At 36.1% G+C, this 19666-nt stretch overlaps 2 protein-coding genes across 8 annotated transcripts in view; one reads left to right on the plus strand and one right to left on the minus strand.

The window, feature by feature from the left end:
- The window catches only part of ORC4 (origin recognition complex subunit 4), a 96290-nt gene extending 87314 nt beyond the window's left edge, over positions 1–8976 (plus strand). For all 5 annotated transcript variants that reach the window (XM_032410915.1, XM_032410906.1, XM_032410898.1 and 2 more), the window contains 3 exons: positions 548–643; positions 726–793; positions 3149–8976. In XM_032410915.1, coding sequence (XP_032266806.1) covers positions 548–643; positions 726–793; positions 3149–3337 — 353 coding nt within the window. In that variant the 3' untranslated portion in view covers positions 3338–8976. The remainder of the gene's footprint in view (positions 1–547; positions 644–725; positions 794–3148) is intronic.
- Positions 8977–9203: 227 nt separating this feature from the next.
- The window catches only part of ACVR2A (activin A receptor type 2A), an 81326-nt gene continuing 70863 nt past the window's right edge, over positions 9204–19666 (minus strand). For all 3 annotated transcript variants that reach the window (XM_032410871.1, XM_032410889.1, XM_032410882.1), the window contains 5 exons: positions 19189–19334; positions 16945–17059; positions 14179–14317; positions 10653–10783; positions 9204–9748 (listed from right to left, as the gene is read on the minus strand). In XM_032410871.1, the coding sequence (XP_032266762.1) occupies positions 9554–9748; positions 10653–10783; positions 14179–14317; positions 16945–17059; positions 19189–19334 (726 nt within the window). In that variant the 3' untranslated portion in view covers positions 9204–9553. The remainder of the gene's footprint in view (positions 9749–10652; positions 10784–14178; positions 14318–16944; positions 17060–19188; positions 19335–19666) is intronic.

Consider the following 19666-nt stretch of genomic DNA (forward strand, 5'->3'; position numbering starts at 1 on the left):
AGGTGTTTAGGGTTTCTCTGAATAATCAAGGACCCTACGTGATTTAAAGTACATAATTGCAGGGGCACCTGGGTGGCTCAGTCTGAACGTCTGCTTTTGGCTCAGGTCATGATCTCAGGGTCCTGGGATCGAGCCCTGGGTCAGGCTCCCTGCTCAGTGGAGGGTCTGCACCTCTCCCCCCCTCAAATAAATAAAATTTTAATAAATAAATAAAGTACACAATTGCAGTGTCAGTTTATGTTTATTATGGGCCATGTGATAAGTGCTTGATAGTATTCTCTCTAATCCTTATAACATCTCTGTAAGCTTAAGAAGATTCTTAGTTTGCTTATATGAAAGCTAAGCCCAGGAAGGTGGAGCAGTTTGCTTAGGATTGTATAAGTAATAGTGACTGAAACACATTTGAACCTGGGGGAGGCCTTGATCTCCTGCCACCCCTCAAAACCATGGTCTTTCACTTTATTATTCTATTTGGAGGACAGTTACTTCAATCTTATGGATCAGTAAGTTAACAGACAACTCATAATTCGTTTTCCTTTTACTATAGGTCTGTCAGTCTTGGAAATCTGTCTTATAATAGCAATGAAACATTTAAATGACATCTATGAAGAGGAGCCCTTTAACTTTCAAATGGTCTATAATGGTGAGATGAGACTTTGGTTTCTTTCTGACTCTGCCTCACTGCTTATTTGAGGGTGTTAATGTTGTTATTGCTTTCTGTCCAGAGTTTCAGAAGTTTGTTCAAAGGAAGGCCCATTCTGTTTATAATTTTGAGAAACCTGTTGTCATGAAGGTAAGATTTAAGTTCACTGTTATTTTTCTGCATACAGGTATGTTTTTACATCCAGTTTGATTGTATATATCATAGTTGAACTCTAATTTTGATACATTAGGTATTTATCATAGAATTTTTTTTTGCATAACAGACAAATTATCTCAAAATGAAACGTTTGAATAATTCTAAAGCAGTCAGGTATTTCCCAGTTTGTGGAAGTATACTGCCCTCTACTGTCTGTTTCTAGCACTGCATTGTGCAAAGAACTATACATTACAGTTTATCAATAAAATTCTGTCCCTGTACAACCCAAAGGTTGGCTTTATAATCTTAGCAGTAAAAAGATAAAAATGACAATATTAGCCATTAATAAAAACTAAAGGATAAAATATGGGCTAGTGAGGACATACAAAGTTTTATTAGGGATTGGTTAAGTCATGAGTTTTAAAACTTGAAGAACTTCATTAGAGTGTACCATTGTCCTTTAGAAATATGTGAGCCACATAGTGTAATACTGGATTTTCTAGTAGCAACAAAAAGTTAAAAAGGTGAAATTAACTTTAATGATAAATTTTATTTAACCTAATACACCAAAAACATTTTAGTCTATAATCAATACAGAAAATTATTGTGATATACTTTATTTTGTTTTGTATTAAGTTTTTGAAATTTCATGTGTGTTTACACTTAAAGCGATCTTAATTCACTAAATATTCATTGGAAATACTTGTTCTTTAGATTTCATAAAATTTGTAGCTGAAGTAGATTTACATTCTGAATTATTCCAAACGAACTTAAAATTTTCTCATTGACTTGAGTATCAAATTTTACATTAAATTTAATAATTAATAAAATTAAAAATCAAGTTCCACGAATAGCAGTAGCCCTCTGTGGTCACCTTACTGGACAGCGCAGCTCTAGAGGACTTTATGGGGAAAAGCATCTCCTTCCCTCCCTCCTTCCTTCCTTTCTTTCCCTCTTTCCCTCCTTTCTTTCCTTCCCACCCTTCCTTCCTTCCCTCCTTTCTTCCCTTCCCTTCTTTTTTTCCTGCCCTCCTTCCTTTCCTTCTTTTTCTTTCTTTCTCTCTTCCTTTCTTTCTTTCTAGCAATGGATCCATAAGTCCTTTATCACCCTTTATAGGCCTTAATGGTCAGAATTCTATTTCTTGTACCAAATAAAAAAATGTGAGTACAGGGCATTACCGTTTCTTTAAAAGAACAGGGAATGTATTCAGCCTACTGGAGGTTGGTTTTTTCCCCTTCCTCATGTCCATGTCTGTCTGATAGTCATAGTTTGTGGAGGTTGTGAGTACAAAGGGTTACATGAATATTTAAATTCTTGTGAGTGATTTGTATTTTGTACCTGCTCGCTTCTGCATTTTAAATAAAGTATTTTGCTGCCTAGAAATATTTTAAATCTCCATTTTATTCAGCCCTAATAATACCTGCAGCCTCTGGTATTTTCTCATTTTCAGAAACGAATGGTGGCTGTGTTATTTCTCTTTTCATCAGAAGACTTTTTATGATACATAAAGATTATATTCCAATGATATTTTTTACAGTGTGGTTGTAAGAATAGAAAACTCCAGAATGTGTTTCACTGGGTCAATATTTAATAGTTACCATGTCATGATTTAATGGCTTCTTTTTTTTTCATACGCCAATAAAATACCTAAAACAACAATCAGGGTACAAAAGACATAATACGTGAATATTAGAGGTGAGAGGAAACAGATCGTAACCCTTTTAAGGGGGGGAAGATGGAGGAAAGGGACTTTGTGACAGGTGGTGGCATGCTCTTCAGAGGGAAAAAGGAGGCTGTCTTCTTTCCTTCATGCCCATACCACTCTGCTGAATCATTTATTTATAGGGTCAGCTGAATAGGCTTGGGTGTACTCCTAGGGGTCTTTCCTGCCTCTGGCTTTTTTTGCAGTTGTATTAAATTCTACGTAGCAAAGTCTTACAAAACTAGAAAGAGAATGTAAATGCAAATTTGAATAACCTAGGTAATTAAAATACTGGTCTTATCAGATGTTAGATTTTTATAGAGAGAACTGGAAGCCCTTAAGTACTAGCAGGTGATATGGTACAGAATGAGGTTTGGAAGAAAAACCATATTGTGCAGACTGAATTAGAGTTTGCCCTGTTCGCATTCAACAATGCAGGGACAGATAACTGTGTATTAACACTGCCTCACCTGATAGATGAAGTTTTATGAGGTTGATGAGAGTTGTTTTTGATCCCTACTGATTTCTGTTAAGTTTTGTTTCCTGGCACTCTCTTCTACAGTTAAACACAACCCTAAATGTTCTCTGGATTAACGTTATTATTTTACTTCCCCTATTCAACCTAAACTATTTCTTTCATCTTCCAGGCTTTTGAACACTTACAACAGTTAGAATTAATAAGGCCCATGGAAAGGACTTCGGTAAATACACAGAGAGAGTACCAGCTGATGAAACTACTTTTGGATAATACTCAAATTATGAATGCTTTGCAGAAATACCCCAACTGTCCTACAGATGTTAGGCAGTGGGCAACATCCTCACTCAGCTGGTTATGAATATAACCAGTGGCTTCAGTTACGGAGTTACAGGCATTCTTCTGTAAGGAACTCAAAGCTATTGTCCTTTAGCAAGATATGTTATTACATTTTCTTATATTTATAAATCTGTATTTTTGTATTTATGGGAGACTGTTACACATGTAGTGTCTTGACTGTGTCTTGCCTTTGAATCATGAGCAGTTACATGATTTATAATTCCAGTGATTTAGATTATGTTGTAAGTAGCAGTGCAAAGAAATAAATGTGACTGTTTTAGGGAGTGAACCATATGCTTATTTAACACTTGTCAAGTATTTATGCGGTATATTTGAAGAGATCATTTCAACCCAGCAGCCAAGTGTTTTTACAAATCCTAAAAGCAGTAAAGAAACAATGGTAAGAGTTGAGGTGTACTGAGGAATCTTTTGGTCCACTGGGAGGTGCCGCATTTTCTTTTCTCTATCCATGGAAATTTTGGATTCTACCCCAGACCCAGGTCTTCTAGTTCAGGAGACTGACCAGTTTGGCAGAAGATAGTTCACGTGGAAGAAAAAAGTGAGAAGTTTGAACATGAATTTCTTCCAGGCTTCTCAAAAGGTGGTACTTAATCATATCATCTACAGAAGAATCCCTTGTAGAATTTTTTAAAAGGCAAATTCTTCCCAGTTTCATTAAAGATTTCATGAAATGTTTAAAAAAAAAAAATTCTTGGGCCTCTCCTAGGCCCCAAAGGATCAGAATTTGTCTTTTTAATGGGGACTTTAGGAAATGCCTGGAAAACCATTCCCACAATTAATGGGAAGTGTTTGGCACTATTGACTAAATTTATTTGTATCAAAAAGTAAATCTCTAAAGGGAATGTAGAAATGCTAACCTTATAAAATTCAGGAGTCCAAGAACTAATTCCAGGTATCTGTTAAGAATGAAATTTAATAAGCATTTGCCAAGTGTTAGTGACTTCATTTATTCAAGAATATTTGATTGCATGTTGTTTTCAAAAGGCAGTCTCCATCCTTGTGTTCATAATCCTTTTAACTATCAAACACCCTGTGATATTCAGGGACTGTTACTTACACTTGAGAAAACTAACATCATAGTGGCAGTGTTCAAAATCACACAGGTGGAGAATGATTGACAGACCCTGGAATTCAACTCAGGTTTGACTGACACCAAAGCCCCACTATCAAGAACTAAAATTCATTAACTGGTTCTTGCCACGTATTTTTTAAAGTATGCTCTAAGAAGTGATTTATCTGGTTTTCAGGAAGTATAGGTATAGATTGGACTATAATATTTCTGTGCATAAAAAAGTAGCTCTTCAGTTCAACCTATTTTTTTGCAGACGTAGCTGTTCCTTCCCTGCCTTCTAAGTCTTCAGATCACTGTCATTTACTTTTCAGCAGTGTCTCAGTAAAGGTAAGGCTTACATACTGGTTCTATGCAATAGTCTACAGATTTTTAGGGGATATTTTGCCAAAATAGTTAGCATTGGTAGCATCACTGCTACTGGAAGCAAGGATTTTACACTTGAGCTAGAGTTTTCCCTTTAAGAAAATTTTCTGAACTATTTTAGGGAAGTATTATCTGCCTTAATGGCACTCACTGTGCAAGCATCTGAACAACTTTATTTCAAGACTGCAAATTATTAGCTTAAGATGCCACTACAAGGCTGACAGCTCTCATGTGCCTTCCTGGTTACGAAGACCTGCAGAAGATCCACCAACACCCAGTATACAGATTAGAAAACTGTAAGTCACAGGGTGGGTTTTCATTTTCAGTGAAACAATTCTTAACGCAAATTGGAAAAAAGGTTAGCAAAACAGGTGAGGAAGAGTGTTAGAGGTTTCAGTGCAGTTTTGACTCACGTGACCCTTCCAAGTACCCTATCCAAAACAGGATCTTCTTCAAAACAAAACACAACACCTCCAGTTCATGTGGTGAATGGCTCTGAGGAATTAAAACTTGCTGGTCCAAACGTACCATATCCTAATGCTATGTATGTTGAGTATATATTATGTATTAACTTCCCAAAAAATCAGTTTAGCAGAACATGCTGATGCTGTGGAAAACAATTTCAGTCTTTTGGTAGTGATTCAGTGCATATTCCATTCTAGTTTGCGTTTTCACTTGGTTTAGAAAGCAGTCTGGGTTGAGAATCCATTGGTGTGAACTATGACACAGTGCTCCCGTGGGGCTTTCCAATCCCTTCTTTTGAAAGCCACACGATAAACAAAAGCCTTGGCAACATTAAAAATGTAAATGAAAGCTAGCTTCCTTGACGATTACTCTTACTGATTACCCTAAGTGAAAATACCAGAATTCTTCCATTCCGTCAGTAAACTAGTTAATATCCTTTAGGAAGAGTGGTTTGTATATTTGATGACAATTTCCTAAGCCACATTTTTGTTGCCATATGAAAAGACAAGGTAACTAATGCCTGCTAGCCTCTGGTTTCCTAAAACTGGCAGGACTAATATACATACCTTGCGGGGAATACAATCTGCTTAGACTTATAAAGGGGGGAAACGCCACCCTTGACAAACTTCCTTTTCACCACTATCCCCATTCTTGCATATCTCAAGGTGTGAGCCTCGCCATAAATGACAAAGCTGCTGTTCCCCTTTTTAAGAAAAATGTATAGCTAAAGAAAAACCGTAAGCAAATCATACCATATTCATTTTTTTTATTTAACTCGGGGATGGAATGGGGATAGCATACATTTTATTGTACAATATTTAACAATCACTTATCCAAGGTGGGGTTTTATGGGGCTTTTTTTTTTTTAACTTTTTGTTAAATACTTGCAGAAAAAAATAGCAAGTACAATTTGACAGTAGTACAACAACCTGTGCCCAAAACACTGACAAGAAATACAGAGTAAAGCTAAAATAATTGCTTACCAATATTTTGAGAGGTAACAAATAGGATATGGATTGAGACTGCATAAAAAATGTACTGCTGGTTGAATATCTGAGGTAAATGATGTTCAATCAAGATGCTACTTGTATCATTTTGCCCATAAATCAGTAAATAATTTTATGCACATTATACCAAATGTTTCTAAAAAGTAATTTTTTAAAAAGGTAAAAAAGAGAAACTGGAAAATATTTGTGGAGAAGCATTTTTTTTTTTAATAGTTAAGTTTAATTCCACTTAAACTTATCATCTGGCCAGGGTTTTTTTTCCCCTACCCGCCTGCATTTTACTTAAATGTAGCTGTTACTTAGGATTGAGGAAAGGAGGAAGAAGAGGTTCTTTTTCAATTTCATGATAGATGATTCTATTTTTAAATTCCAAACTTCTTGGGGTTTTTTCCTGATTGCATTTTCAAAACATCACCATGAAAGGTAGTGCAAATTCATGGGACCAACAATTTTGAGGCACAGTCTCTGTTCTGGAATTCACAAGGTACCTGTAATAAACATTCAAACAAGAGTCACACTTCACATGCTAAAAACGTCCTAGCATCTAAAATACATACAAGAGCTGTGCAGGGCATAGACTTCGAATAAAGCCAAACACTGGTTAATCCATCAGTCCTATGGCAGTTGATCATAAAGCATTCCTTACATGGAGATTTGGGCAAGGTAAAGAGTGGAAGTTAGAGCAGCAGTTCTGATGGGTATCAGAAAGGCAAAATACAAGACGAATCGTAAGGAGCACCATACACATGAGGAAAAAATTATTGGGGTCTCAGTTCACCCCAAAACAAAGAAGTCATCGTTTTTCTCATTCTTTGATCTTTCTTTTTTTCAGTATCCCAGCTCAAACTTTTTGTAAGCTTGCCCACTCTGTGCTGACTGTAAACCAAACCTGAAAATGCCCTGCAAATGAAAGTTTTAACAAGACTAGGTATCAGGACAGGTAGTCACTGGAACATTCTTATTTTACTGCTTATAAAAAGTGTTTTTCTATTAATATAATTTTCAAAAGGATACAAGTCTTAAAGTTGGTTAGCTAGAGTTAAGTACAATACCCAGGATTTCTAAAAATTTTTTCTAACATGAAGAGAAAACTATCTTTTGAATAACTGATCTTATAAAATTTATCACTAGTGCTCACATAAGCCAAACATTCATCATAATATTCCTTGTTTTTGTTTTGATTTGATTTTTTCTTACTTTTAAAATTAAATGTTTAGAACAGGTAGAACTTAGTCTTCAGGAGATGGACAATTTCTGTGTGAACATTGTCACTTTCCCATCTTGATTAGTTTCAAAGTGGAAGTTAAACCAAATCAGTTGAGATGTCAAGTACTTTTTGAAATAAAGAGGTGAACTCAACATTGAAAAGGGAATTCTTTAGGAATACAGTGAAAACTTGGGTACATATGTGACCCAAGAGCACAAAGTTCTGCATGGTGTGTGGCACGCAGACAACAATGCTATTACTCTTCTTTCCCTCCCTGCTTTAGAGTCTGTTGACCTATGCATTATTTATAAATAATATAATTTATTATTCCCAGAGATTAAGTGCACATTATATGTAAAATGTAGTGTACTGTGTGGTTAAATAGCCATATGAAGGTAATACATTCACAGTGAGCTCCTGATAGTGACATGTAAAAAATTCTTTTATAAAATCAATGTATGGATTTTAAAATGACCTGACGAAAGTACGTAGCATAATACTGGCTATTTGTTGGTCAGTAATTTAGAAATTCAGGAAATTACTGTTTTACTTTGGCCTATATAAATTTGAGGAACAATCCAATTATATTCTAATCCAGTATTGTTTTGAAAAGCACTTTGGCACCTACCTACCATCGATTCCATTTTCTTATCAAGGATAAGGCATCAATCAATCAACTATCCTAAAAGTCATAGTGTGAAAGCAATTTGCAGGAGGAGGCGAGGCTATATTACCTATATCAACATCGGTTACCTCTAAATGTCATTGCATATTTTAAGTTTATAAGTATAACTTGTTATCCCTGATTTGTTTTAAAGCAGTAACATTTGAAATCTGTGCTTAAAATTTAAAACCTCTATCCTAGGATAATTCTTTACATATCACAGACATCAAAGTATTACTCTGACAAGATGGCACCAAGCAGAAATATAGTGATAAAGTTACAAGTCTCAAAGCAGAGAGAGAGGAATTCTGGGTAATGACACTTCCTGAGGTGATCCTTAAACAGTGATAAAGAATGTCCCACACACTGTTCGGTGAAAAGAAATACACTACAATTTTACATACATAAATAGGAAAAAAATCTATTTTAAAAGAATAAAAATGAAGAGCTTTCCAGTGTCACAGCTCACTTTAAAAAATTTAAATCATGCTTTAAATTTTCAAATATTCCCCAAACACAGCACACCTAAAAAAATACTTAGGTAAATATGCAATAATTTGGGAACTGGATAGAAGGTGAAGCTTTAAAACATGGGAAAAAGGGGGAAATGATACCATTTTTTCATTTCAAAAAACACTTTTTTCCCTTAAATTACAAGCTAGCACAAGAAAAGCTAAAACACTGCTTAATGAATGGCCACTTAGTGTTGGCACTGACCATAGCTTACCTTTTTTTTCTTAAATAACACAGTGAATTTGTAATACCTTGTTACAAAACATGGATCAATTTATTATTCCAATTTTGTTAGTGTTCTCAATTTTATAATTTAGCAACCGTGGAACTGAGGTATACCTTGTTGAGGGAGGTTAAAGTAATGCTTGGAAGCCTCTCTCCTGTACCCCACTCTGATGCCTCTGTTTATGTACACAGAACAGCAGCACACCAAACATTCACAAGCCGTGTCGTGTTGGCATTACAATAGTCATTCATACAAACACAACAGCAAATGCAATAAAAACAAGTTACCCTTTTTCAAATCTGAAATGAAAAGTTTTTGATTTAAAAAAAAAAGCAGTAGTTCATTTAAGGAATTAGTGTCTTCTGACAGACATTACGAAATCTGATGTCAGTTTTCAAACACTTGATTAGCCAGGTCCAAAAGATCCTTGATTTGGAGAGGGCTACGTTCTTCATGTACACTTTTTCAAAAGTTTCTTTATAGAGTCTGCAACTTCTCTTAGTCTCATGTCCTTCACGTCTCTGCTGCAGGCAATGCTGTAAGTCTCCCAGAGCCACATTTTTAAATGAGGGTCTTCTTCCTGACATGTCCAGGAGACCTCCTACTCATTTCTCACAGAAAATAAACTGTGAGCAGTTTCATCAGCTTAGCAGCTCCAGTTCAGAGTCCTGTTTCTCACTGTGGACACATGGTGCAACCATCATAGACTAGATTCTTTGGGAGGAAAGTCAACATTTGTCACCATCGTGACCACTGTTACAATGTCCTCTGTGGTAATGATATTTGTTAGTCTTTGCATCTGAGTGATTCTTTCACCTACACATCCAGCTGATAACCTGGCTTCTGCATCGTGATCCCAACATTCTTCTATCGTTTCACAGAGCATTGCCATTCCCTAAAAATGAAAAACATATTCAAACACTGTAGCAGATTTTGTTTTCTATTAGGAAACGATAAAATGTCCATAAAGAAATTGTTATTTTTGTGAGTCAAAGTTTCAAGATTAGCCAAGTTTGTTGTTATGTGTCAACATTCACTTATGAGTATCTATTGTATGCAGGAAATGGACGAAAAGCACTAAGAAAAATCAAATTTCTTATAGCATCCGAGACTATCACAGGAGGTAATTAGGTTTTTTTAATTCCAAAAATCCCTAGCCATTGCATATAAACCAGGTCAGTTCAATGCTAACCCCTGATCTAGACTCAAAACCAAGGCTAATTTTTTTTTAAACAATTTTTATTGTTTTCTTAGTTAATACCGGCATTTCTGTCTTGCAGTTAAATAGAAAAAAAGGTTAGAAAAGCATCCTTGAGATTCTCTACCTGGTTTTTAATCCATGTTTCCAGTTATATTTGGACCACAATAACCAGGGCAATAGCGTTCCATTCTTCACCTACCTAAGTCTCTAGTTTTAGACCATTCTTAAGGACCTGAACAAAGTCCAGTCCCAAATCAAAAACATAGAGAACAGAAACTGCTTTACTTTAAAAATACCATCTTAAAGGAAGCTGGTGATCATCAAGGTTACCCACCTTTCCACATGCTCAGAGTCAGGTACTCCTTTCCCTGGGAAGCTCCCCAAACAAGAGACAAACACAGGACCATAGCAATGCAAGCCCCTTAGGTTTAATGACTTCATCTTCCCTCATAGCCCTAAAATTCTGTAGTTTGTAGACTCTAGACAATATCCTGTATGAAGATAACCTCCCCAGAAAATCGTCCCAGAAGTGTGCAGAGATAGAAATCATTCCTCTGAAAAGCATTTTATTGGAATTTCAAATGAAAAGCTAACTTACAGCATGTTTCTGCCAATAATCTCTTAAAACAGGCCTCTTTTTTTTATGCACAACAACTTCCTGCATGTCTTCAAGAGATGGATGCTGGCCAATTTCCTCCTCAAATGGCAACATGTATTCATCTACAGGTCCTAAAATGAAAAAAAAAAAATCATTTTAATTCAAATCTTCCTGACTTCCAAACTGGAACAACCTTTCTGAAACATACTCTGTATCACCTTTTCCCAACTGTTAAATGCTATAATGACAGGAGATAAAAACATTCTCAACTACTTCTACCACATTATGACCCAAATGCTAGTTTAGGAGAAATCAAAAACTCTACAATTTGGCATAAGCCTGCTAAATTTGCATAAGGAGCTTTCTCATCTATTGTATGAGGAATATGCCTATCTCCATACACAGATAGGCCCACAGGGAACCAACAATATTTGCAAATCGAGGCTATAATATCCCTTTAAGTACTTCTCACAATTCAAATCAGACTGTAAACAGTGGTGCTTCCATCTAACAATTTGGGGGTCAGTCTCTTATAACCATCTTTATTCTGTGACACATCCTAACCCCCTACACGTTCTGCATGAGGAATTATGTACCTCAGAGTCACACGCCCTCCTCACAAAAGCTGCCAAAAATCGTTTTTAAAAAAATCACCAGCATACTCCAAATAGGGTTCCCAACTAGCCTTCAGAATGTGCCTTCACAGACAAAATGTATTCAACAAAATAAATTGTTCCATTTTTCTTAGGCATACTCAAATAGGATAATGTAGTTACAAGTTAATACTAATATTTAATAAGCACTTACCCTGACTAGTAACTTCATATGTTATTTCCTTCCATTTTACACCTCCACAGAGTGAAGGTGACATTACCTCTATCTTACAGATAGGAAAGCAGCTCAGAAAAGTTCCATAATTTGCACAAGGGCATACAGCTGTTAGGTGGTAGAGTGAAATTTGAATCCATCTCTGCCACTAAAGTCTGTGTTTTCAATCACTGTGCTGTCTCCCCTTGACAGAAACCGTTCACTAAAGAGCAATTGCATACAAAGGGTCTGTATATGGACCTAAACCTTGTACAGATACTCCTACTCCTGGATAGGACATAAGTTATAAACAATGAATCACAAAGGAGGACATCTAACTCCAGCCTCTCCAAATGGAAGAATCCTTGATGCCTGGATAGTCCGTCTCCGCTTAAGCACTTCCAGTGACTCAGAGTACTGACATTCTAAAATGTCTATTTAACTCTTGCTATTCAAAATGTGGTCCGCAGCTCAGCAGCACTGGCACTGACTTGTAGCCTGCAAGAAATAGAAGTATCAGGCCCCAGCCCAGACCTACTGAGTCAACATGAACTTTATCAGGAGTTTAGTACACATTAAAGTCTGAGAGTCACTGAACTGAACCATCAACAATTAGCCATCAACCAATTTTAAAGTACTCACTTGAGCAATGTTCACACTGTCCCCTCCTGCCCCAATTTCTGACTTAAGGGTCAGAAATCCCTGACTCTGCAATTGTTTCATAGCACATGCCAAGCATTTTAGAAATATCAGCATCGGGTCGCCTGGGTGGCTCAGTCGTTAAGCATCTGCCTTCGGCTCAGGTCATGATCCCAGGGTCCTGGGATCGAGCCCCACAACGGGCTCCCTGCTCCACGGGAAGCCTGCTTCTCCCTCTCCCACTCCCCCTGCTTGTGTTCCCTTTCTCGCTGTGTCTTTCTCTCTCAAATAAATAAATAAAATCTTTAAAATATATATATGTATCAGCATCTGTCCTTCTCATTTTTCATAAAATCTTCCCTGATAACCGTTCTACCCCAAAACAAAGCATTTTTCACTTCTCTAAGCTCCCATTAACACTCTCTTAACATTCCTCAGGTATTACACTCATCCAGAATAACTTACTGAATATCTATGTACTGAGCACGAAGCTAGGCAATTCACACTTACCTTACTCTAGAGTCAAATTTGTCCAGGATATATTTTATCCCCTTAATTAAACTATACATTGCTTAAGGGCAGGGCCTTGTATATCCCCTACAACACCATATCCAATGGTTGGCTTTGGAGAGTTCATATTATTAAAGTTCTTATAAAATACATTTTCCTATAACATCTGCCATCCAACCTATTTCTGCTTCCATAAATGCACATAATAAATGTACTTCCTCTTCCACTTTGAGCCAAACTACACTGAACAGCTTACTCTTCCTCTAGACTTCTAAGCTAGAATTATATCCAAACTGCTTCAAACTTTCTTAGGTCTGGATCCACCCCCATGCCAAACCCCCAATCTTAGAAGAAGGAATGGCTATCCATTCCTGAGCACTCTACTAAGTTCCCTTTAAAAGCACAGTACCCCAAATCAAATTTCATATACCAGAGGTAGTCAGTCTGTCCTACACTGAGAGACCATTACAGTACTCAGAAAACATAGTATTCTCATAAATATACGTTAAGTTGGTTTAAATACTCTACACAACTTTCTTCTATGGTCTTTTCACAATCTGTAGGAAGTTTTTACGTAATTATAAATTAAAAGAAAACGATCAAGCTAATTTACATTTGTCAAGATGTCTGCTTTATATTTTCGCGTCCAAAAAAAAGTACCGCAACACAAGTGAAGAGAATGGAGAACTTCTGAGAAGCACTAAAGATAGTATCTAGCACACTATAATTTTGTCACGCCAGGAAAATAGTATGCAAGCTTATTATCAATCGATCAGTGCAAATATTTATAGGACTTGAACAAGGACTTACATAACAAAAACAATAATTCTTTAGAACCACGGTGTGCAAGAGAATATTAACTAGTGTTCATAATAACGTCTACATCAGCTCAGACTTTCAAGGCTGTAAGGAGACAGAATTTAACCTGTGGTATATCCAAAGACATGCTCAATTTTGTGCCCTGGAGGATGGACTGTAAATTCAATCTGGTTAAGTATATATTGACATCATGGGAGTGATGAATAGATTCAGCCTTGAGTGTCCTGAAGGGAAAATCCCCCAACTCTTCCTTTATCTCCTCTTGCCAAAAGAGTTGACTTTGCAACCTGGGGGCAGGCAGGACCTGCAGGACCTACCAAAGTGGCAGCCCTATCCCTACATTTGGATCAGAGTTTCAAATCTAGGTTTCACCATTTACCACCTTGAAGCTAAAACTGGCAATCTGCTTAATTTCTCCTTAAAATTTGAGCCTCAAATTGCTCATGTATAAAACTAAGATAGTAACTACCTCCAAAGGAGTTTTAGGAAATTAGCTAAAGGTATGTGAAGGGCCTAGTGCAAAATACATGGCAATGGTAAAGGATCAATACATGCCCATACCTTCCCTCTCCAGCCTGCCCCCATCCCCTTGCCTCCTGAATTCCGTTTAAGCCACTACCTCTTGGAGTCTACTTAAAAAAAGTTTTTTGTACTTTGAAATATTACCTTTTGAGTATAATCATCCCTTTTCATATATGTGTAGTAGACAACAGGCATATCTTTTTTTTAAAAAAAATATTTTTTCCCTTACCATCTGCGGCAGTACAGCGAGAAGCCAGTTCCCACAGGACTAATCCCATGGCGTACATATCTATCCTCAAAAATGCATCCCTTTGGAAGTTTATAGCACCCTCTAATACCTCTGGAGCCATATACCTCCGGGTACCAACCTGAAAAAGATGTTGAAAGCAAACAGTACTCATTCATTAACTTTATGAACTAACATTTTATGATTTTGTAAAAAGAATCAAAACCAAATGTGGTCTGCTATCGTTATCAGGTAAGGGAACCAAATTATGACCACCAGACTACAGAGTCAAGGAGCACTGTATTCCATTTCAAGTAATAACAGCCAAGACACTAGAAATGGGAAGTTTCCATCAGCAGGGATTTCTTAAACAGAGTACTATGCAGCTCTGAAAAAACATGAAATAAATCTGGACTGATATGGAAAAGTTTCCAAAAACACTGTACAGCAAGGAACAAAGCAGTATATATACTGAGATCCTTTCTGGATACACTTTAATAAATATATCAGCAAACATTATGCTGGCGCTGGCTTAGAATTTTTTCCCCCTTCTGGAAGTAATCACAAAAACAATGGTTGTTCTGTTGGGAGACAAGGACAAGAAAACTATACTTCTCAATTGTACCTTTGCATCCTGTTTGAAATGTGTATCTTTAAAAAAAAAAGAATACTCATTTTTGAGGGTTTCTCTTTCTTTATTAACAAAAAGTAGTAATATAAAACTTAAAAAGAATTAGCCAAGTAAAGAATGGATAAACTTTTAAAAGTTCTGTTTCTACAACATGTACATATTTATTCATTCATGAATTCTGCCTTGGAATTCTTTATATCTGTCCCTAACAATTTGGTATTTCTTAGTATTGGAACTATGGTTACTAAGCTACTATAGCTAGCCTTGGTTGGTGCTTGACAATATTCACATATGAATGCTTAAAAAATTCTTATAGGATAGCTGGGTGGATCACTCTAATTGAGTTTTTGGAGATCTAGGGAGTGGCCAGATAATGGTATTCCGAAAAGCTCTATCCTCAGGTGACTGATCTCTAGATTACAAGTTAGACAATTATCTGTGAACGCACATACAATAGAAATGTCTAAAAAAGGGAATAGATCACTAAGACTCCAAAGCTCAAGTTTTTAATTCATTTAATAACAACACTTTAAAGAAAGAAAAAAACAGTAGCTCTGCTTTTTTTGCATCTTTAACTGTACCATAAGCAAGCATTTCTCAAAAGTTTACTTTTCTCTTAAAGATAAATGTATTAAGGAAGGCACATGTGGTGATGACCACTGGGTGTTATATGCAACTAATGAATCGTTGAACACAACAAAAACTAATGATGTATTATTATGTGTTAGCTAATTGAATATAAGAAAAAAAAGTTCTTAGCAGAAAAAAAAAGATGATATATGCCATCCAAAGTACTTTTCTTATAAAGTGACAACTACCTTCTTAGTGTAAAATGTCCTCTCTTTTGTAAATTAATAAGATAAAAACCTTATCTTTATATATGTAAAATGTACAATAACATGAATTTTGAAATTTTCTGGTACAAGAAGTCTAAAGTCAAGTAACCAGTGATGTAATAAGTAATTATTTTTACCTCCTCATGTAAACCAATTGAGAGGACAGTAAAAGGTAGGAGTAAGTCTCAAATTTTTTTCTTAAGAAAAGGGGGGAAGAGGGTTATGAAGTGCCAGAGGATTAAACGGTTCCCCACATTTAGTTTTATGATAATCACACAAGTCAGCTCCCTGGGCCTCTTGCACAATCTCCCTCCTCCGCAATATACTCCATAGGACTGCCTTCATTCCCAAACACATTTGGTATCAACTTTCCTAGAACTGACTGCTGACCATTGCTGTAAACTAAATTCTTGTATCATCAGTCAGTATTGCCAAAATTTGTTAAGCTGTGATTCTTTAATAACTATTCTTGGAGGTCAATAGGATATACTGGGAAAAACGAAAGCTGACAGATAACCAAGTAATTTCCATGATTTGAAAGATGAAGAAATAATCATGCCAACTTTGTAAGGAAATGTCACCTTTCAGGTCAAACTGGTTTTCTTAATAAAAAGGTGATCTTGTAGGCGTGAAAGCACCTTTCCTCGCCTCACAGTTTCTGAGAATAAAATATATGGATAATGTTTTTTTAAAAGATTCCCATTGTTCAGAGCTCTTTGTACAAATCTTAACTAGAGAGAGTTAATTAGGCTCTTTGCTCAGGGCTTTGCAAGTGCTCTGAACTCTGGAGAGAATTCAAAGAAAAGCTGTAAAATTGGCTAAAGAGTTAATGAAGCACTAAACACCAAGAAGCAAGAAACTGTAATTGTTGTGTGGAAAAATCAGGCAATAGATATTAATACATAGTAGCATGAACAGTAACTGATTGTTCTGCCATTCCTCTTAGGATGATGAAAAAATTAACAAATTAAAACTACTGTGTTATTACTAAGAACTCCCTAAGAATGAGGTCTACCTCAGTGTGTTGGAGTCTAACTTGATTAGTTTTAAAAATAGAATCCCATGACATGTGTCTAAGTTGTTTTATGAATTGATTGATCTAAACCACTTGAGTTCCTAACAGTCCTTCACCACCACATGAAAATGTCTTCCTCAGTAAATTTAACATAAGAGTCATTTTATATTAGATGCTGATTTAATAACCGTCACAGTAATTTTAGATCAATTCAATCTAGATGTGCCATTCTAAGAAAATATGGGACAAGATTATTTTTTCTTACAGTTTATAGTTACTATCCTTACCTGTCCATGGGTATCACCTGCAGACTTGCCAGCCTCAAATTTTAATGCCAACCCAAAGTCAGCAATGCAAGCTGTCAGATTGTTTTTCAACAGCACATTTTTACTCTTGATGTCCCTTGCAAATAGAAAGATAAGGTATTCAAATTAATTTTAAACAAGTTATCTTTTAAAATTTTTCATTGAAAGTGGGAAAGAAGGAGACTAAACTACAGAAGTATGATAAACAGGAAAAAGGAGGGAGAAAAAGCTTGAAGCACAAGAGTAATAAACTCCTATTCATAACATGGACAATAAGAAGGAACTCTGTCCATAAAGCAGTTTTATTAAAGAGCTGCTATTCCAAAAATACTGTCTAGCCTACATGTTATCTATGTTATTCCTACCTACCAATCATAAAATTGCTGGTTTTTTGAGGTAAAATGAATATTTCAGAGTTTATAGTTGGAAACACCCATTGCAACTGAAATTTAAGAAACCAAACTGAGTACATTAGGAGAAGGAAGGGAAAAATGAAGGGGGCGGGGAATCGGAGGGAGAGATGAACCATGAGAGACTATGGACTCAGAAACAAACAGGGTTTTAGAGGGGAGGGGGGAGGGGGGATTGGTTAGCCCGGTGATGGGTATTAAGGAGGGCACGTACTGCACGGAGCACTGGGTGTTATACGAAAACAATGGATCGTGGGTCACCACATCAAAAACTAAAAAAAAAAAAGAAAGAAACCAAACTGAAAGAATACTCAAATAATTGGGGCCTTTTGCCTACTGGTACAGGCCTACATATTAGAATGGACCCTTATTTTAGTGGTTCTTCGATTCATCAGCCTTGTAGAAAAGCATCTCTAGGAATGTATACCAGAAAATTTTCACCATAAACAAACTGCTCCAGCTAGATCCTGGTGTTCTGTAAAGAGTAACCCTTTTAAAGCAATCAGATAACTTCTTTCACACACTAGCTTCAACTGATTCATCCTAGAGATTACTATACTCTAGTTACATACATCTATGCCATGAGCAGTGGTTAAATTTATGTGCACAGACACAGAGACCAAGAGTGGGACAGAGGAGACACAGGTAGTCACCCACAAATGCTCCAAAACCAATCAATTTTAGCCTCAAAAGATTTTTAGGAATCCTACTCCTAATAACCTTTGGGGGTGCCAAAGGATTAGTTCCCTATAGGACTAGGTGAGACGAGCAAAAATCCAGGAAGAGACAGACTGTATGCAGGAAAGTGAGAAAAAAGGGGAGCTATTTCTGAGGTAGAAATCATTCAAGGTTTGCAAAATCAATCTATTTTATTAGAGTTGGATTAAAAGTAATGCCTCCAAGCAACCTAAAACACCAACTAGTGGCACTCAATTATCTGCTAAATGAATTGGTTCATACCAACTTTTAAAGCAACCGTGTTTTTTTAATTAAGTGTATAATGGACACACAATGTTACATTAGTTTCAAGTGTACAACATTGTGATTCAACAAGTCTATGTATCATGCTATGCTCACTCAAGTGTAGTTACTTTCTGTTACCATACAATACCATTGATTATATTCCCTAATGTTGTATCTTTTATCCCCATGACTTACTTATTCCATAAATGGAAGCTTGTATCCTACTCCTCTTCACCCATTTTGTCCATACTCCCACTCCCACCCCCACCCTCTCCTCTGCCAACCATCAGTTTGTTCTCTGTATTTACAGGTCTGTTTCTAAAGCAACTATCTTTAAATTGAATACACAATGGCAAACTGATCCCATGTTTAAAGGAACTAACATTTTCCCTTTTGAGGGTATGACAACTACTGGCTTCAAGCCCATTTATTCAAATGATGCCTCCCTCCACCTCAGCTCAGGTAATGATCACATGGTCATTACAAACAAGAAAAAAAGATACTCAAAGTCTCTCCTTAATTACATCTTATTATATCACTGAAGTAAATCATGTTTTAAGGCAAAACAAATTTCTTTTTCCTTTGAGATAGACAAAATACACTTTCACTCTTAACCATGCTTTCAGAAATAAGATAAATTAAAACACAGGTCAGTAATTAAACTCTGCTAATGATATTAAATATATACATTACCCAAAATACTTCCTGGCCATTCTCAAAGCTAATTTGAAAATCAACTGCCTCCTCTAGCATGATTAGGTAATTAGGGGGAAAACAAATTTTGCACAGTAGATTAAAAGTTTAAATAATAAATACTGAATTATTTGGGAAAATAATGTAAATTTAGCTCTACCTGTGAGATATGGCAGGTTTGTGGCCATCTTTTAGGCCAGGTATATCCTCATGCAAATATGCCAATCCTCTAGCCATGGTTTCTGCAATATGACACAATTCATTCCAAGAGACCACATTAGCCTTAAGAAAGTCTGACAGTGAACCCTAAAGAAAAAGGGGAAAAAAAACAACTTATGCTCTGGACAAAAGCCATTTGACATGGAGAACTTTCCTTTTTACTTTTAAGAGATTATGGAAGGCAATATATCTTTACTTTTAGTGAATAATAATATCCAAAAAAACAAAAACAAAAACAATCTTTCTGGAAGGGTTCAAGTTTCACACTAGTAAACATTTGACTAGAATGGAATACGTCTAATCTTTAAAGGTTTGCTACAAGGCACAATTTCCTCCTATTTTGAAGGCAGAAGTTAAAAACAAACAAACAAACAAAAATACTATTTGAAAATCTAGAGTTCAGGAAAATATTTAAAACG

This window comes from Phoca vitulina, unplaced genomic scaffold (genome assembly GCF_004348235.1).
Source record: "Phoca vitulina isolate PV1807 unplaced genomic scaffold, GSC_HSeal_1.0 scaffold1, whole genome shotgun sequence".
In the NCBI taxonomy this organism is placed as follows: Eukaryota; Metazoa; Chordata; class Mammalia; order Carnivora; family Phocidae; genus Phoca; species Phoca vitulina.